Source organism: Montipora capricornis, chromosome 8, assembly GCF_036669925.1.
Source record: "Montipora capricornis isolate CH-2021 chromosome 8, ASM3666992v2, whole genome shotgun sequence".
Classification (NCBI taxonomy): domain Eukaryota; kingdom Metazoa; phylum Cnidaria; class Anthozoa; order Scleractinia; family Acroporidae; genus Montipora; species Montipora capricornis.
Genome location: NC_090890.1, coordinates 32975546 through 32995503, shown reverse-complemented (window position 1 = coordinate 32995503; position 19958 = coordinate 32975546). Strand labels below are relative to the sequence as shown.

General features: G+C 37.2%; 3 protein-coding genes across 3 annotated transcripts in view; 2 read left to right on the top strand and 1 right to left on the bottom strand.

Moving 5' to 3' along the window:
- LOC138059834 (probable methyltransferase-like protein 15 homolog) overlaps positions 1 to 19958 on the top strand; it is a 182579-nt gene that overhangs the window by 25603 nt on the left and 137018 nt on the right. The window lies entirely within an intron of this gene.
- Positions 1 to 19958, top strand: part of LOC138059835 (probable methyltransferase-like protein 15 homolog) — a 56341-nt gene that overhangs the window by 9724 nt on the left and 26659 nt on the right. The window lies entirely within an intron of this gene.
- The window catches only part of LOC138059839 (uncharacterized), a 20006-nt gene continuing 383 nt past the window's right edge, over positions 336 to 19958 (bottom strand). The window contains exons 2-13 of the mRNA XM_068905474.1: positions 18724 to 18764; positions 17086 to 17185; positions 15655 to 15695; positions 14017 to 14116; positions 12317 to 12357; positions 10687 to 10786; positions 9264 to 9304; positions 8422 to 8521; positions 7028 to 7068; positions 5386 to 5485; positions 4692 to 4741; positions 336 to 4292 (exon numbers count right to left, since the gene is read on the bottom strand). Of these exons, the coding sequence (XP_068761575.1) occupies positions 4223 to 4292; positions 4692 to 4741; positions 5386 to 5485; positions 7028 to 7068; positions 8422 to 8521; positions 9264 to 9304; positions 10687 to 10764 (480 nt within the window). The 5' untranslated portion in view covers positions 10765 to 10786; positions 12317 to 12357; positions 14017 to 14116; ... (1 more) ...; positions 17086 to 17185; positions 18724 to 18764 and the 3' untranslated portion in view covers positions 336 to 4222. The remainder of the gene's footprint in view (positions 4293 to 4691; positions 4742 to 5385; positions 5486 to 7027; positions 7069 to 8421; positions 8522 to 9263; positions 9305 to 10686; positions 10787 to 12316; positions 12358 to 14016; positions 14117 to 15654; positions 15696 to 17085; positions 17186 to 18723; positions 18765 to 19958) is intronic.

Below are 19958 nucleotides of genomic sequence, written 5' to 3'. Positions count from 1 at the left end.
GCGCAGACTCCATGTAGATTTTGCGCAGTGGAACTACTTTATCTTATGTTGGGGTAAGAAGAAGGGCCTCTCTTCATTTGTTTCTTTTTTGATGTTGTGAGAGGGCAACTCAATGGTCAAGACTAGTAAAAGAGCTGTGGAAAGTGTGGCTTGCATGATCATGTGCAAACACCTTGTCCAGGTTTTTCTTGCCTAAGAATTGGTCCCTCAAAGTGCAGGGTTATCCCTTTTTGGGAGTGATTGGTTTTGCTAGATAGCTTTCTTTCGAGTTTACTTTTTATTACTGACAGCAGTTCTAGCATGCCTTCTATAAGTATAGCTTTTAAAATTTGCGATCACTTACTCCTCTCCTTGATCTTGATCTTGTCCTTCTTCCCCGTTAAAACCCTGGAAATGTATCAATGATTTGGATTAATCTCAATGTCGTAGACTCTTTGGAAACGTTTTTGTAACCGGCTTCTTGCATCTAAGCTACTTGGTTTTGAATTTATATTGCTAATTGCTGCGGAGCGAGGGAAGCAAGAGAACAGCAACATGATGTGGATTGAAGAAAAGATGTACACTATATTGGCAAATTCTCAAATTCACCACCTTTACCAAAATGCATTCCCTTTAACCAGAATGTATTGCATTTAACCAGAATGCACTGCTCTACGATGTACTTGAAGGCGTTTGAACAAACCAGCCATACCAGATACAGAGACTTTGCCGTTAACCTATATCTACCAGATAAAGCCATTTGGCCAAGTACTCAACCAAATCAATTGCCCATTGAGGCAAACAAGCCAACAAATGAGTCTTCCGTTGAGGTCACTGAGGCAAACCAGTCAAACAAAGTTCTTCTTGAGGCACAAACAAATTACCAGTCGCTTTTGAAGGTGGCTAATACTTAACTAAGACTCGCATATGATAGTAGCCATATAGTGAGATCTAATAAATTTGCATGTTTTATGAATTTAGCACACATTTCATTCAGAGTCCTGTAACTCATGAGCGAGCCTGAAGCGAACAAACAAGGCAGCTCTCTAATTGGCAGAAGAACACTTTTTTCTTCGAAATGCAAGGGATTATGGTCAAAGGTGCAAGGAATTGTGGTTCTGCGTGAATGGAGGAATTAAGATGCGTGGTATGATCATCAGCCTGCTCTGGTTTTCATTTCGTTTCTTTGATGCTTCCTTTATCCGTGCAAAAGGAGGAATTAAGATGTGCGGTATGATCTTGTTACACAAAAGATTAGAACCTGCTGTGTTTTTCATTTTTCTTCTTTTAGGTTTCTTTTATCCGTTTATATAAACTTTATCACAGCTTCGTGCAGTACAAACAATAGGAACAGCTGTCAGGCTGAACTAAAGTGATGAGTGGTCAAGATTCCGTTAACGCTGCGTAGTTATTTTTACTTGCAACTTACCTCTTTAAATCAAACACAGATCGTACTTACTTAGGATTCGGAGTCTACTCAAAGGGCAAAGAATATAGTGTCAATCAGTCACATGAATCATAGTACTCGTACATGTCGCTTATGAAAACCATCTCAAGAAGTACATGCTCATATCCTCAAACTACAGATCGTTTTCACTGTCACGCCACACAAAAATAAATTTGAAACCGTTCAAGTAAAAAGCCAAGAATATGGAATGTTGCAGGAAACAACCACCTCTCCAATTCTCAGGTCTGTGCTGTGCATCGTTTCTTAGTTATTTGTCGAAGCGTTTCACGCAACTTTATAGAGTTTTGTGCGGAGATGCCATGTGGTACACCAATAGGGCGGCCGGTAATCAACGAAAACATCTAGAGTTCACTTTGTGATGAAAGGGCTCTCATTTCGTTTTTGAGATAGAATACAGTACATGTGTATGAACACATCTCTTAATCTCTTAATGTACTTGAAAGGCTCAAACTGCTAAGATTCATAGGAATAGACATTTTTTTTTAACCAAATAGATTTGTATCATGGTGTTGCACAAGGTGACAATTCAGAAATTGGGAGGTGCCCTGCATTGGTACTCACGTCCTGTTCGCACCTCCCGTCTGGTTTGCTACCTAGATGTTTTGTATTTCTTTTTTTTTTTTCCTCCTCTTTTGTTTCGTGTATTTTGTAGTCAATCCAATGAAGTTGCTGTATTTTCGAAACAAAAGACGTCATGGAACTGGAAACTTGAAAAAAAGATTTATTTCTAGGTCATCTTCAACCTCCTAGATAGATAACAATTCAGAAGACCTTGCGATTTTGATTTGAGAATTTGATGATGTCCCTGAGAAAACTATCTATTGTTTTCTTTCTTTTCTTGAGTAGGGTAAAGAAGGAGGTCCAGACGAATTAAGGTCCAGTTTGGGGGTCCACGTTTTGCACTGTCCCTGCTCAAGACCACCCTTAAAATCTGCCGTCAATTACATGCCGGCCGAACCATCATTAAATTATACCACAAGCATAATTGAACATCTCCCCTCCCCTCAGCAGCATTTCTACCATTTAGAGCTGCAAAACTGTTTTCAGCTTGCTTTATTGCTGATGCATTCCTTGACCATATTAGGTAGAGAAGGTGTATGAACTGATAGCCTGTGTCTGGCGAGCCACTGAAAATGCTGGAAATCTGATATTCGTAGTTAAGTTTTTAATAAAAATTATAAAACTCCTAAATAATTTACGGTGGAGTAAGCCAATTCAAAAATGCAATTTGAGTCACATGAATATCACTCTAAACCCAATACAAGCTGTATCTGTCTGAAAGCTTGGGGAGGGCTTGAAAAGGTATAGCAGGGAAAAACTGGGGTTTATAAATTAATAATGAATTATTGCTGTCAAATAAGTATTCTGATACAGAATGCTAATTAGTTCTTTTAATATTCAGAATACTAATTAGCCTATAAGTGTTATGTATGAAATTCATACAGAATACTAATGATCTAAGATCAATTAACATTCTCTATTAGCTGATACAAAACCTCTGTATGAAAGCCAACCAAGGATGCAATTAAAAACGACAGACACACAACTGTTGTTGGCATGAAGTTGACCTGTAGGAAATCAGGGTCCTCTCCCAGAATTTTTAAACTCTTGAGAATCTTGGAAACACTTTGTAGCAGTTTGAGCAAGTTTTTTTATTCCATCGACTCAATTTAATTGTACAGCAATTCACAAGCATAGTCCAACACAAAAACAAAGATTTTAATTAACAAGAAGACCCTGGGTACGAGGTTGCATTTTCTTGCACCAAGCCACCAACTCCAAGTACAAACATAGGCACCTGGGAAACCAATCTAGCATTTATCTGCACGTTACACTCTATGACTTGCAAAATTAACACAACTCCCAATGTAAAACCATGTTGATTTCTTCAATCGATCTCGAACTCTTGCTTCGACAATTACAACTTGGACTCAAAAGTGTTATTGATCTAGACTAATCCGGTTACATGTATAATTATAGTACTGTCATATGCATCATGAAACATCCGGTCACCTCAATGCAGACATTTACTCGTACAATGCAACTGACGCGCATGGCATTTGGCAGTGCTTGCCGATTCTTTTAAGGAATGACAATTAAACGATCAGCATGGTTGGAAAGAGATGATGATGGTGAAGATGTAGATGTTGATTCAGGCACAAGAACTGAGGGTTACGCCTTGTAAGGCAAATGGCATGTGTCTGCTTCGGGTAAAATCCGAATAATTTCCACAAAAATTCAACATTACTAGCCTGGAAGTTCTCTTCAGTTGACTGCCGGAACAACAGGAAGAAAAAGGACCATCGATTAAGTACTTTTCATTGACTTTTGGCAAAGGGCACCCAGCCATTTGCTGTAAAACCGTGCTTCTAACAGAAAAGTAGACTGCAAACTGCAGGGTGTGGCCAATCGTAAAACCACACAAATTTCCTTATTCCAGCTAATCTCCCTTGGCTTTGAGCTAAGGCAAAGAGGATAAAAGGAACTCCATTTTTCAATACTTATTTTTAAGCTAATTTTAGCCTGACCAGAGCTTCCAATTCTTGCCTGATATTTGCTGTTTTCAGTGCTGTAACCGTGGCTCTTGTCACATTTTTCACTCGAAAAAGAGCAAAAGATCTGTGTTCTTTGGTCCTTGCAAAAATGCGCTTTTCTCATTTGAGCCTTGCAAAAGTACAAAGTGGGCTCTACCCTTCTTCCATTCAAAGGCTTCATCATTTCATGGTAAGTGGTCGCTTTTGTTCACTTATTTATAATGCACGATGAAGGGAGTATTTAGTACTTGACACTCACTTTGAGAAGGCGTCGACCTCCATTTAGCAAATGAGAATGGTTCTCACTAAATCTGAGAAAGAAAAACGGTAAGGGAAAATAGACATACATGTATTTAGAGAAAAGAACTCGAAATGTGCTGGCAGTTCCTACTATTATTGAGTGTTAAGATTTGGAAGACTGTTAAACCTATTGACTCTTGAACCCCTTTCCCATTGACAAGTAAAATCATCAGGCGTTAGACAAAGTAGATTCTGTTAAAGCTATTGGGTGAAAGGGGACCTAGTTTTTTGAGTGGTGTAGAGGGTTAAGACTATTGTAAAAATATATACATTATAAACTAAAGAAACAATTTAAAAAAACTCTTTGCATCGTGATATTTTGAGATCTCATCAATTAGACCTCTTTGCAACAACAATATATTTTTTTCTTTTTTGTCAATTGTGGTCGATGTGTGGTGTCTCTGTATCACCTTGTAATGTGGTTCAGATCCTCTTCATTATCTTCCCTGTCCTCAGTATCCTTGGACGAAACAAGTAGTATGATTACAGGAGTTGAATGAGGACTGCTCATTGACACTGAATGCGGGGAAAAACAACAACTCTATTCAGTGTTCACATAGCTTCCATAAATTATTTCAAGTGGCAAGTCAGCTGTGCGGCATCCATATTGTACTCACAAATCGGTAAAAAGAAAAAAAATGTGTTGGTTGACTAAGAAGGAAATTGTTGAATTTGGTGTTTCCCTTCTCATTCTTTTCAGCTGCCTGTTTGGTCAGTCTCATCACATTTATCTTTAACTGTAAATGTAAACAGCCTTGCTCATTCAAAATAAGGTGAACATTTCTTGCGATTTGACAGGAAAAAGGTTGGAAGATACTGAAAGAATTGGTGGGAAATCGAGATAGACATTAAGGAGGCAGTATGACCCAGTGGTTAGGGCACTCGTTCTGACCACTTGTTGGCAGTACCACTTCCTGGTACTGCCCGGTTCGGATTCTCAGCTGCACATTGTAAATGGCCATCTGGTTTGCCTCTGGCAAGTTTGGTAACGCTGTTGTTGTTGTTCTGTTCTGTCGTTTCGTTGATTCTGTTTCATTGGCCCTGAAAAGCCCCTGTGGGAGTGGTCAATTAAATATGACATTTGTATGTATGTAAACTATTTACCTCACTTAAGGATTCCAAATAGGTTTGGATCCCTTGCCCTAGGGGTGCTTCTTGTGAGCTCTGTTGACCGTCATCCATCACCTCTGTGGTTTCATCATCGCTGTAGTTACAAAAGGACAGACCATTGTTAATTTCATAAACAAATTAGAGTTCTTACATGTATCATAGGGGAAGAAATGAGGCTTGCTAGTTGATGTTTAGGGTGCTAACAGCAATAACTATTTGGGTGTTCATGAATTTACTATGTGATCCACAATGAAAAAGCCAGCAAAGTGATATTATGGTGATCTGGGCTTTGTCCTCGCGGAAAATTGCCTTGTGTGCCCATTGTGGTGATTGCAGTTTCATCTCATTGCAGTTGTCGTGTTATAATAATTATTCCTTACTATCGAGTATGTATTATGGATAATAGTATCAGATGATGCCATTACATTTGCTAAATTTCACCTTATGTGAATCTAACTTTATGCACTTGTGGCAGAAAATTGCTTAATGATTCACCCTATAATACTAAGTGGTTTTGCCACTATTTTTTCTATATAAAAGTAAAGTGCAGCCTTTTATCTTTGAGAAATACATCACTGACGGCTGGCAATAAGTAACCAGAAGAAGAAGCTTTTGTTTATTTCACTGATGAAATCAGCAAAGTAATGCACTCTTAAGGCTATTTGTGGTATTAGCAGTCTTTGCACACTTTAAACAGGTGTATCATTTTGTCTCCCATTGACAAATCAACGGTAATCAATTCTTTACTACTATCGCTCTATTAAGAGTCAATTTTGATTGTCCCTGTGTTAAACTCTCTGGGCTGATTTGTATGATTATACTGCTTTGATAGCTCAGTGTCATTTCTTTTGTATCTCATTCATCTGATGGCTGCCTTGCAAGACCACGAAACTCCAAGTAGCAAATGGAACTAGCCCCATTTTCATGAATCTACTTTCCCTATATGTAAAGTTGAAATTTGGGCCGTATACCCTCAAGCCTCAATCACACTTAGCATGACAAGTACAGTGGAAGCCTGTTTTTGCTGGTCAGCACTTCTCACAGGAGAATATGTAGACTGCTTATTCTCATTTGAAAATTAGGTGTGAAATGTGACCCTGAAGCCAGGAGGGTTTGGTTTTGCTCTAACATAAGTTAGTGTTTTGGTTCAAAAATCAGCAAGATAAACAAGTCGACTTATGATGAATGGAAAAGGTTCTGTGTAACATGGATCAATGCCAAGCACATGTTTTTTTTCTTTTGGCATTGCCTGCGTCCCTCTACAGAAACTTACATTAGGCATGTTTACATTATTGCTATGCAGTTAACTCAAAAATTAAAATGGATATTGTTGTAATTTAATATCAATAAAGGTAGTCTAGTGACCATCAGTCAACGTAAAATTTTATTTTGCATTTTTGTCATGCCGGTTTGTGTTCAGTGCTAATAGAACCTGAAGTTCAGTCTCTTCTCTCAGTTTAAATTCTTTTGGTGTCTTTCTGTCACAGAAGTGGGTATGAGGGTATTTGGGGCAGTACCAAAAAACTGTGCTGTGTAACAGTGAAAGTGAAAACCAGGAAAAACAACACAGCAGTGTTTTTTTTTCCCAACAGCATAATTTATGCTGTCATCATTCTATCATAGTAATAATGATTACCTTGTTTCTGTAATACCAAATGGTACTGTATTGTTTTGAAGCTGTGAACAAAAGGGAAAAAAAGACCAATGAACATAATAGTGAAGACTTGAGGCAGTAGCCTTCTCAGCACCACTATAGCGATGATATCGTTGACGTCACTTGTGGTCATTAATGTGCCAACCAGAGCCTTACTGGCTGTCGATACCAAGTGTCTTTCGTTCCTGTGGTTGGCACATTTGAATAACAGAAGCAATGTTTGTACACAGATATCTTCCCCTTCGTGAAGTTTTGAACTTGCGAGTCCCACATCCTTTCTTTTAAAAAGTATGTTTTAAAAAAACGAAAGTACCTCTCTTTTAGCAACAGGAAACTGGACTGTTTTTTTAAGTGTTACTGTACATGTCTTCTTATCAGGCGGTAAAGAGTAAAAATATGTATGTAAGTTTGTTTGGAGGAAAACGTTTGGCAAAAGGTATGCATTTTGTGGTGTTCAGAAAGTACCTGGACTGCCAACCCCTCTCCCTGTCTTACAATGAATTACTATTCTTTCTAAAAACATTTTCCTTGAGGTTCCCTCCCTCAAAACAGAAGTAAGCCCATTGTTGTTAATCTTCTAAGTTTCATCTGCTTTCTTGGCAGGTATGTCCAGAAATGCATGCAGCTAAAAAAAATTTCACAAAAATGTTCAACCTTTGAGCAATTTTAACAAAGACTGCAAAATGTACATAAAATTGCGATTGTTGTTACACTGCAAAGCACAAGGATTTCAGTGCTAGAGTAACAAAAACAACAAATTTCACCAAAACTGCAAATTCAACAAATATTGCAAAAATCTGGAATTTTGGTGACACAGCAAGGCACAAGGAGGTCAATGCAAGAGCAATAAAAAAAAAACCAATTTCACCAAAAGTGCAAATTCAACAAAAATTACAAAATTGCAAAATTTTGCAATTTCTGGACTTTAAAAGTGCTTGTTGGTAAAAGCTAATAGACCCATATATACCCAGGTCTCACAAATCAGCAGATTTGTTCTCTTTTGTGATGATTTTGAAGTGGGAAGAAATGGAAGGGGACACGTCCTGCATCTAATTGCGTACCTTAAGGGACTATTGATACCTCCGGAGGATCTTGCCCACAGGGCTTAAAATTTGAAAGCTTGGGAATGACTAAAAAAGGAAACTAAATACTGCTAAATGTTTGAATTGCCGGATTCAGACTGCTTAAAAGTTAATAATTTCTTGAAATCATTCACATATTAGTCCACACAAATCCAAAATTTTAATGAACAAGTTATATTTGAATGAAAGTTGCTGTTGTTGTTGTTCTGTTCTGTCGTTTTGTTGATTGTGTTTCATTGGCCCTGAAAAGCCTTTATGGGGAGTGGTCAATTGACATGTATGTAAACTATGTACCTCACTTGAGGATTCCAAATAGGTTTGGATCCCTTGCCCTAGGGGTGCTGCTTGTGAGCTCTCTTGACCGTCATCCATCGCCTCTGTGGTTTCATCATCGCTGTAGTTACAAAAGGACAGACCATTGTTAATTTCATAAACAAATTAGAAATTGAAATTTGGGCCGCAATAAGTAATTTGGGCCGTATACCCTCAAGCCTCAATCACACTTAGCATGACAAGTACAGTGGAAGCCTATTTTTGCTGGTCAGCACTTTTCACAAGAGAATATGTAGACTGCTCATTCTCATTTGAAAATTAGGTGTGAAATGTGACCCTGAAGCCAGGAGGGTTTGGTGGTTGCTTTAAGACGAGTTGGTGTTTTGCTTCAAAAATCAGCAAGATAAACAAGTCGACTTACGATGAACAAAAAAGGTTCTGTGTAACATGGATCAATTTTTCTTTGATATTTTTGTTTCTCTACAGAAACTTACATTCAGCATGTTTACATTATTGCAATGCAGTTAGCCCAAAAATGAAAATGGATATTGTTGTAATTTAACATCAATAAAGGTAGTCTAGTGACCATCAATCAACGTAAAATTTTATTTTGCATTTTTGTCTTGCTCATTTGTGTTCAGTGATAATAGAACCTGAAGCCGGTCTATTCTCTCGATTTAACTTCTTTTGGTGTCTTTTTGTCACAGAAGTGGTTATAAGGGTATTTGGGGCAGTACCAAAAAAACTGTACTGTCGTTAACAGTGAAAGTGAAAACCAGGAAAAACAACTCAGCAGTGTTATTTTTTTCCCGACAGCATAATTTATGCTGTCATCATTCTATCATTGTAATAATAATGATTACCTTGTTTCTGGGATACCAAATGGTACTGCATCGTTTTCAAGCTGTGAACAAAAGAAAAAAAGAAGACAAAAATAATAGTGAAGAGTTGAGACAGTAGCCTTTTCAGCATCACTATAGCGATGATATCATTGACGCCACTTGTTCTCATTAATGTGCCGACCAGAGCCTTACTGGCTGTCGAAACAAAGTGACTTTCGTTCCCGTGGTTGGCACATTTGAATAACAGAAGCAATGTTTGTAAACAGATAAATTATCTTCCCCTTCGTGAAGTTGTGAACTTGCGAGTCCCACATCCTTTCTTTTGAAAAGTATGATTTAAAAAAACGAAAGTACCTCTCTTTTAGCAACAGGAAACTGGACTGACTCTTTTTTTAAGTGTTACTGTACATGTCTTCTTATCAGGCGGTAGAGAGTAAAAATATGTATGTAAGTTTGTTTGGAGGAAAACGTTTGGCAAAAGGTATGCATTTTGTGGTGTTCAGAAAATACCTGGACTGCCAACCCCTCTCCCTGTCTTACAATTAATTACTATTCTTTCTAAAAAAATTTTCCTTGAGGTTCCCTCCCTTAAAACAGAAGTAAGCCCATTGTTGATAATCTTTAAGTTTCATCTGCTTTCTTGGCAGGTATGTCCAGAAATGCATGCAGCTAAAAAAAAATTACAAATTTTACGAAAATGTTCAACCTTTGAGCAATTTTAACAAAGACTGGAAAATGTACAAAAAATGCAAATTTGTTGTTACACTGCAAAGCACAAGGATTTCAGTGCTAGAGTAACAAAAACAGCAAATTTCACCAAAACTGCAAATTCAACAAAACTCACAAAAATTTGCAAATTTGGTTACACAGCAAGGCAGAAGGATTTCAATGCAAGAGCAACAAAAAAAAAACCAATTTCACCAAAACTGCAAATTCAGCAAAAATTACAAAATTGCAAAATTTTGCAATTTCTGGACTGTAAAAGTGCTTGTTGGTAAAAGCTAATAGACCCATATATACCCAGGTCTCACAAATCAGCAGATTTGTTCTCTTTTGTGATGATTTTGAAGTGGGGAGAAATGGAAGGGGACACGTCCTGCATCTAATTGCGTACCTTAAGGGACTATTGATACCTCCGGGGGATCTTGCCCACAGGGCTTAAAATTTGAAAGCTTGGGAATGACTAAAAAAGGAAACTAAATACTGCTAAATGTTTGAATTACCGGATTCAGACTGCTTAAAAGTTAATAATTTCTTGAAATCGTTCACATAAGTCCACACAAATCCAAAATTTTAAGGAACAAGTTATATTTAAATGAAAGGGACACTGTAATTACAGTTGCTGTTGTTGTTGTTCTTTTCTGTCTTTTCGTTGATTGTGTTTCATTGGCCCTGAAAAGCCTTTATGGGGAGTGGTCAATTGATATGTATGTAAACTATGTACCTCACTTAAGGATTCCAAATAGGTTTGGATCCCTTGCCCTATGGGTGCTTCTTGTGAACTCCTTTGACCATCATCCATCGCCTCTGTGGTTTCATCATCGCTGTAGTTACAAAAGGACAGACTGTTCTTAATTTCATAAACAAATTAGAGTTCTTACATGTATCATAGGGAAGAAATGAGGCTTGTTAGTTGATGTTTAGGGTGCCAACAGCAATAACTATTGGGGTGTTCATGAATTTACTATGTGATCCACAATGAAAAAGCCAGCAAAGTGATATTCTGGGCTTTGTGCTCGCAAACAATTGCCTTGTGTGCCCATAGTGGTGATTGCAGTTTCATCTCATTGCAGTTGTCATGTTATAATAATTGTTCCTTACTACTATGTATAATGTATTATATTATCAGATGATGGCATTAAATTTGCCAAATTTCACCTTATGTGAATCTAACTTTATGCACTTGTGGCAGAAAATTGCTTAATGATTCAACCTATAATACTGAATGGTTTTGCCAGTATTTTTTCTATATAAAAGTAAAGTGCAGCCTTTTATCTTTGAGAAATACATCACTGACGGCTGGCAATAAGTAACCAGGAGAGGAAGGTTTTGTTTATTTCAATGATGAAAATGCACTCTTAAACTAGGCTACATCATTGTAGTATTAGCAGTCTTGGCACACTTCAAACAGATGTATCATCTTGTCTCCCATTAGCAAATTAAGGGCAATCAATTCCTTGCTGCTGTAGCTCTATTAAGAGTCAATTTAGATTGTCCCTGTGTTTAACTCTCTGGAATGATTTGTGTGATTGCTGCATTGATGGCTCAGTGTCACTTCTTTTGTATCTCATTCATCTGATGGCTGCTTTGAAAGACCATGAAACTCCAAGTAGCAAATGGAACTAGCCCCATTTTCATGAATCTACTTTTCCTTATATGTAAAGTTGAAATTTGGGCCGTACTATACCCTCAAGCCTCAATCACACTTAGCATGACAAGTACAGTGGAAGCCTATTTTCGCTGGTCAGCACTTCTCGCAGGAGAATATGTAGACTGCTTATTCTCATTTGAAAATTAGGTGTGAAATGTGACCCTGAAGCCAGGAGGGTTTGGTTTTGCTTTAACATAAGTTAGTGTTTTGGTTCCAAAATCAGCAAGATAAACAAGTCGAGTTATGATGAATGAAAAAGGTTCTGTGTAACATGGATCAATGCCAAGCACACCTTTTTTTTCCTGTGGCATTGCCGTCTCTCTACAGAAACTTACATTAGGCATGTCTACATTATTGCTATGCAGTTAGCCCAAAAATTGAAATGGATATTGTTGTAATTTAATATCAATAAAGGTAGTCTAGTGACCATCAGTCAACGTAAAATTTTATTTTGCATTTTTGTCATGCCGGTTTGTGTTCAGTGCTAATAGATCCTAAAGTTCAGTCTCTTCTCTCAGTTTAACTTCTTTTGGTGTCTTTCTATCATAGAAGTGGTTATAAGGGTATTTGGGGCAGTACCAAAAAACTGTGCTGTGTAACAGTGAAAGTGAAAACCAGGAAAAACAACACAGCAGTGTTATTTTTTTTCCCGACAGCATAATTTATGCTGTCATCATTCTATCATAGTAATAATAATGGTTACCTTGTTTCTGGAATACCAAATGGTACTGTATCGTTTTGAAGCTGTGAACAAAAGAAAAAAAAAAGAAAAATAATAGTGAAGAGTTGAGACAGTAGCCTTCTCAGTACCACTATAGCGACGATATCGTTGACGTCACTTGTTGTCATTAATGTGCCAACCAGACCTTTACTGGCTGTCGATACCAAGTGTCTTTCGTTCCTGTGGTTGGCACATTTGAATAACAGAAGCAATGTTTGTAAACTGATATATCTTCATTTTCATAAAGTTGTGAACTTGGGAGTCCCACATGCTTTTTTTTAAAAAGTATGATTTAAAAAAACGAAAGTACCTCGCTTTTAGCAACAGGAAACTGAACTGAATTTTTTTTACGTGTGACTGTACATGTGCTCTTATCAGGCGGTAGAGAGTAAAAATATGTATGTAAATTTGTTTGGAGGAAAACGTTTGGCAAAAGGTATGCATTTTGTGGTGTTCAGAAAATACCTGGACTGCCAACTCCTCTCGCTGTCTTACAATTAATTACTATAATTCTTTCTAAAGAATTTTCCTTGAGGTTCCCTCCCTTAAAACAGAAGTAAGCCCATTGTTGTTAATCTTCTAAGTTTCATCTGCTTTCTTGGCAGGCATGTCCAGAAATGCATGCAGCTAAAAAAAAATTACAAATTTCACAAAAATGTTCAACGTTTGAGCAATTTTAACAAAGACTGCAAAATGTACAAAAAATTGCAATTGTTGTTACACTGCAAAGCACAAGGATTTCAGTGCTAGAGTAACAAAAACAACAAATCTCACAAAAACTGCAAATTAAACAAAAATCACAAAAAATTTGCAAATTTGGTTACACAGCAAGGCACAAGGATTTCATTGCAAGAGCAACAAAAAAAAACAAATTTCACCAAAAGTGCAAATTCAACAAAATTTACAAAATTGCAAAATTTTGCAATTTTTGGAGCTGCATGCATTTCTGGACTTAAGTACAATACAATACATACTTAATTGACCGCTCCCCATAGGGGCTTTTCAGGGCCAATGAAACACAACGAAACGACAGAACAGAACAACAACAACTGTTAAGAATCCCAACTAGCTGGAGGCAAACCAGTTGGCTATTTCCAAGTGCGGCTGGGAAGTTGAACCAGGGACTACCAGGATCAAATTCAACGAGTGGTCAGAGCGGGTCTTGAACCCGGGATCTCCGGATCTCAAGGCAAGCGCCCTAACCACTGGGCCACACAGCCTCCTCAAGTGCTTGTTGGTAAAAGCTAATAGACCCATATACCCAGGTCTCAAAAATCAGCAGATTTGTTCTTTTTTGTGATGATTTTGAAGTGGGGAGAAATGGAAGGGGACACGTCCTGCATCTAATTGCGTACCTTAAGGGACTATTGATACCTCCGGAGGATCTTGCCCACAGGGCTTAAAATTTAAAAGCTTGGAAATGACTAAAAAAGGGAACTAAATACTGCTAAATGCTTGAATTACCGGATTCAGACTGCTTAAAAGTTAATAATTTCTTGAAATCGTTCACATAAGTCCACACAAATCCAAAATTTTAATGAACAAGTTATATTTGAATGAAAGGGACACTGTAATTACAGTTGCTGTTGTTGTTCTGTTCTGTGGTTTCGTTGATTGTGTTTCATTGGCCCTGAAAAGCCTTTATGGGGAGTGGTCAATTGATATGTATGTAAACTATGTACCTCACTTAAGGATTCCAAATAGGTTTGGATCCCTTGCCCTATGGGTGCTTCTTGTGAACTCCTTTGACCATCATCCGTCACCTCTGTGGTTTCATCATCGCTGTAGTTACAAAAGGACAGACCATTGTTAATTTCATAAACAAATTAGAGTTCTTACATGTATCATAGGAGAAGAAATGAGGCTTGTTAGTGGATTTTTAGGGTGCCAACAGCAATAACTATTGGGGTGTTCATGAATTTACTATGTGATCAACAATGAAAAAGCCAGCAAAGTGATATTCTGGGCTTTGTGCTCGCAAACAATTGCCTTGTGTGCCCATAGTGGTGATTGCAGTTTCATCTCATTGCAGTTGTCATGTTATAATAATTGTTCCTTACTACTATGTATAATGTATTTTATTATCAGATGATGGCATTAAATTTGCCAAATTTCACCTTATGTGCCTGAAACTTTATGCACTTGTGGCAGAAAATTGCTTAATGGTTCAACCTCTGTATATCATGCTGAATGGTTTTACCACTATTTTTCCTTATAAAAGTAAATTGCAGCCTTTTATTTTTGAGAAATACGTTCACTGACGTCTGGCAATAAATAGCCAGGAGTGGAAGGTTTTGTTTATTTCAATGATGAAAATGCACTCTTAAACTAGGCTACATCATTGTAGTATTAGCAGTCTTGGCACACTTCAAACAGATGTATCATCTTGTCTCCCATTAGCAAATTAAGGGCAATCAATTCCTTGCTGCTGTAGCTCTGTTAAGAGTCAATTTTGATTGTCCCTGTGTTTAACTCTCTGGAATGATTTGTGTGATTGCTGCATTGATGGCTCAGTGTCACTTCTTTTGTATCTCATTCATCTGATGGCTGCTTTGAAAGACCATGAAACTCCAAGTAGCAAATGGAACTAGCCCCATTTTCATGAATCTACTTTTCCTTATATGTAAAGTTGAAATTTGGGCCGTACTATACTCTCAAGCCTCAATCACACTTAGCATGACAAGTACAGTGGAAGCCTATTTTTGCTGGTCAGCACTTCTCGCAGGAGAATATGTAGACTGCTTATTCTTATTTGAAAATTAGGTGTGAAATGTGACCCTGAAGCCAGGAGGGTTTGGTTTTGCTTTAACATAAGTTAGTGTTTTGGTTCCAAAATCAGCAAGATAAACAAGTCGAGTTATGATGAATGAAAAAGGTTCTGTGTAACATGGATCAATGCCAAGCACATGTTTTTTTTTCCTGTGGCATTGCCCTCTCTCTACAGAAACTTACATGAGGCATGTCTACATTATTGCTATGCAGTTAGCCCAAAAATTGAAATGGATATTGTTGTAATTTAATATCAATAAAGGTAGTCTAGTGACCATCAGTCAACGTAAAATTTTATTTTGCATTTTTGTCATGCCGGTTTGTGTTCAGTGCTAATAGATCCTGAAGTTCAGTCTCTTCTCTCAGTTTAACTTCTTTTGGTGTCTTTCTATCATAGAAGTGGTTATAAGGGTATTTGGGGCAGTACCAAAAAACTGTGCTGTGTAACAGTGAAAGTGAAAACCAGGAAAAACAACACAGCAGTGTTATTTTTTTTCCCGACAGCATAATTTATGCTGTCATCATTCTATCATAGTAATAATAATGGTTACCTTGTTTCTGGAATACCAAATGGTACTGTATCGTTTTGAAGCTGTGAACAAAAGAAAAAAAAAAGAAAAATAATAGTGAAGAGTTGAGACAGTAGCCTTCTCAGTACCACTATAGCGACGATATCGTTGACGTCACTTGTTGTCATTAATGTGCCAACCAGACCTTTACTGGCTGTCGATACCAAGTGTCTTTCGTTCCTGTGGTTGGCACATTTGAATAACAGAAGCAATGTTTGTAAACTGATATATCTTCATTTTCATAAAGTTGTGAACTTGGGAGTCCCACATGCTTTTTTTTAAAAAGTATGATTTAAAAAAACGAAAGTACCTCGCTTTTAGCAACAGGAAACTGAACTGAATTTTTTTTACGTGTGACTGTACATGTGCTCTTATCAGGCGGTAGAGAGTAAAAATATGTATGTAAATTTGTTTGGAGGAAAACGTTTGGCAAAAGGTATGCATTTTGTGGTGTTCAGAAAATACCTGGACTGCCAACCCCTCTCCCTGTCTTACAATTAATTACTATAATTCTTTCTAAAGAATTTTCCTTCAGGTTCCCTCCCTTAAAACAAAAGCAAGCCCATTGTTGTTAATCTTCTAAGTTTCATCTGCTTTCTTGGCAGGCATGTCCAGAAATGCATGCAGCTAAAAAAAAATTACAAATTTCACAAAAATGTTCAACCTTTGAGCAATTTTAACAAAGACTGCAAAATGTACAAAAAATTGCAATTGTCAATGTTACACTGCAAAGCACAAGGATTTCAGTGCTAGAGTAACAAAAACAACAAATCTCACAAAAACTGCAAATTAAACAAAAATCACAAAAAATTTGCAAATTTGGTTACACAGCAAGGCACAAGGATTTCATTGCAAGAGCAACAAAAAAAACAAATTTCACCAAAAGTGCAAATTCAACAAAATTTACAAAATTGCAAAATTTTGCAATTTTTGGAGCTGCATGCATTTCTGGACTTAAGTGCTTGTTGGTAAAAGCTAATAGACCCATATACCCAGGTCTCAAAAATCAGCAGATTTGTTCTTTTTTGTGATGATTTTGAAGTGGGGAGAAATGGAAGGGGACACGTCCTGCATCTAATTGCGTACCTTAAGGGACTATTGATACCTCCAGAGGATCTTGCCCACAGGGCTTAAAATTTAAAAGCTTGGAAATGACTAAAAAAGGAAACTAAATACTGCTAAATGCTTGAATTACCGGATTCAGACTGCTTAAATGTTAATAATTTCTTGAAATCGTTCACATAAGTCCACACAAATCCAAAATTTTAACGAACAAGTTATATTTGAATGAAAGAGACACTGTAATTACAGTTGCTGTTGTTGTTCTGTCCTGTGGTTTCGTTGATTGTGTTTCATTGGCCCTGAAAAGCCTTTATGGGGAGTGGTCAATTGACATGTATGTAAACTATGTACCTCACTTAAGAATTCCAAATAGGTTTGGATCCCTTGCCCTAGGGGTGCTTCTTGTGAACTCCTTTGACCATCATCCGTCACCTCTGTGGTTTCATCATCGCTGTAGTTACAAAAGGACAGACCATTGTTAATTTCATAAACAAATTAGAGTTCTTACATGTATCATAGGAGAAGAAATGAGGCTTGTTAGTTGATGTTTAGGGTGCCAACAGCAATAACTATTGGGGTGTTCATGAATTTACTATGTGATCCACAATGAAAAAGCCAGCAAAGTGATATTCTGGGCTTTGTGCTCGCAAACAATTGCCTTGTGTGCCCATAGTGGTGATTGCAGTTTCATCTCATTGCAGTTGTCATGTTATAATAATTGTTCCTTACTACTATGTATAATGTATTTTATTATCAGATGATGGCATTAAATTTGCCAAATTTCACCTTATGTGAATCTAACTTTATGCACTTGTGGAAGAAAATTGCTTAATGATTCAACTTATAATACTGAATGGTTTTGCCACTATTTTTTCTATATAAAAGTAAAGTGCAGCCTTTTATCTTTGAGAAATACATCACTGACGGCTGGCAATAAGTAACCAGGAGGGGAAGCTTTTGTTTATTTCACTGATGAAATGAGCAAAGTAATGCACTCTTAAAGCTTCATGACTGTAGTATTAGCAGTCTTGGCACACTTCAAACAGATGCATTATCTTGTCTCCCATTGACAAATCAAAGGCAATCAATTCTTGATTGCTGTAGCTCTATTAAGAGTCAATTTAGATTGTCTCTTTGTTTAACTCTCTGGACTGATTTGCGTGATTGCTGCGTTCATGGCTCAGTGTCATTTCTTTTGTATCTCTTTTATCTGATGGCTGCTTTGAAAGACCATGAAACTCCAAGTAGCAAATGGAACTAGCCCCAGTTTCATGAATCTACTTTTCCTTATATGTAAAGTTGAAATTTGGGCCGTACTATACCCTCAAGCCTCAATCACACTTAGCATGACAAGTACAGTGGAAGCCTATTTTTGCTGGTCAGCACTTCTCGCAGGAGAATATGTAGACTGCTTATTCTCATTTGAAAATTAGGTGTGAAATGTGACCCTGAAGCCAGGAGGGTTTGGTTTTGCTTTAACGTAAGTTAGTGTTTTGGTTCCAAAATCAGCAAGATAAACAAGTCGAGTTATGATGAATGAAAAAGGTTCTGTGTAACATGGATCAATGCCAAGCACATGTTTTTTTTCCTGTGGCATTGCCGTCTCTCTACAGAAACTTACATTAGGCATGTCTACATTATTGCTATGCAGTTAGCCCAAAAATTGAAATGGATATTGTTGTAATTTAATATCAATAAAGGTAGTCTAGTGACCATCAGTCAACGTAAAATTTTATTTTGCATTTTTGTCATGCCGGTTTGTGTTCAGTGCTAATAGATCCTGAAGTTCAGTCTCTTTCTTCAGTTTAACTTCTTTTGGTGTCTTTCTATCATAGAAGTGGTTATAAGGGTATTTGGGGCAGTACCAAAAAACTGTGCTGTGTAACAGTGAAAGTGAAAACCAGGAAAAACAACACAGCAGTGTTATTTTTTTTCCCGACAGCATAATTTATGCTGTCATCATTCTATCATAGTAATAATAATGGTTACCTTGTTTCTGGAATACCAAATGGTACTGTATCGTTTTGAAGCTGTGAACAAAAGAAAAAAAAAGAAAAATAATAGTGAAGAGTTGAGATAGTAGCCTTCTCAGTACCACTATAGCGACGATATCGTTGACGTCACTTGTTGTCATTAATGTGCCAACCAGACCTTTACTGGCTGTCGATACCAAGTGTCTTTCGTTCCTGTGGTTGGCACATTTGAATAACAGAAGCAATGTTTGTAAACCGATATATCTTCATTTTCATAAAGTTGTGAACTTGGGAGTCCCACATGCTTCTTTTAAAAAGCTTGATAAAAAAAACTTGTCTCAATACCAAAGCACCTCTCTTTTAGCAACAGGAAACTGGACTGACTCTTTTTTTACGTGTTACTGTACATGTCTTCTTATCAGTCGGTAGAGAGTAAAAATTTGTATGTAAATTTGTTTGGAGGAAAACGTTTGGCCAAAGGTATGCATTTTGCTGTGTTCAGAAAATACCTGGACTGCCAACCCCTCTCCCTGTCTTACAATTAATTACTATAATTCTTTCTAAAGAATTTTCCTTCAGGTTCTCTCCCTTAAAACAAAAGCAAGCCCATTGTTGTTAATCTTTAAGTTTCAACTGCTTTCTTGGCAGGTATGTTCAGAAATGGAAGCAGCTAAAAAAAATTACAAATTTCACAAAATTGTTCAACCTTGGAGCAGTTTTAACAAAAACTGCGAAATGTACAAAATTTTGCAATTGTTGTTACACTGCAAAGCACAAAGATTCAAATGCAAGAACAACAAAAAGCAAGAAATTTCACCAAAACTGCAAATTCAACAAATATTGCAAAAATCTTGAATTTTGGTGACACAGCAAGGCACAAGGAGGTCAATGCAAGAGCAATAAAAACAACAGATTTCACCAAAACTGCAAATTCAATCAAAATCGCAAACTTTGCACAATTTTGCAATTTTTGGAGCTGCATGCATTTCTGGACATAAGTGCTTGTTTGTAAAAGCTAATAGACCCACCCATATACCCATGTCTAAAAAAAGCCCTTTTTTCAATGACAGAACACGTATTTTCCAGTATGAAAAACGCCAGCAACGCGCTCTGTTGGCCATACTTTAAAAAATGGAATTAAACGGAGGGTTTGCAGCTATGGACAGTGGTTTTGTCTGGGAATACATTACGAGTAGAATCGCGTCGTCCTCTGACCTAAAATGTCAAGATTTATAAAGTTACCAAACAAAG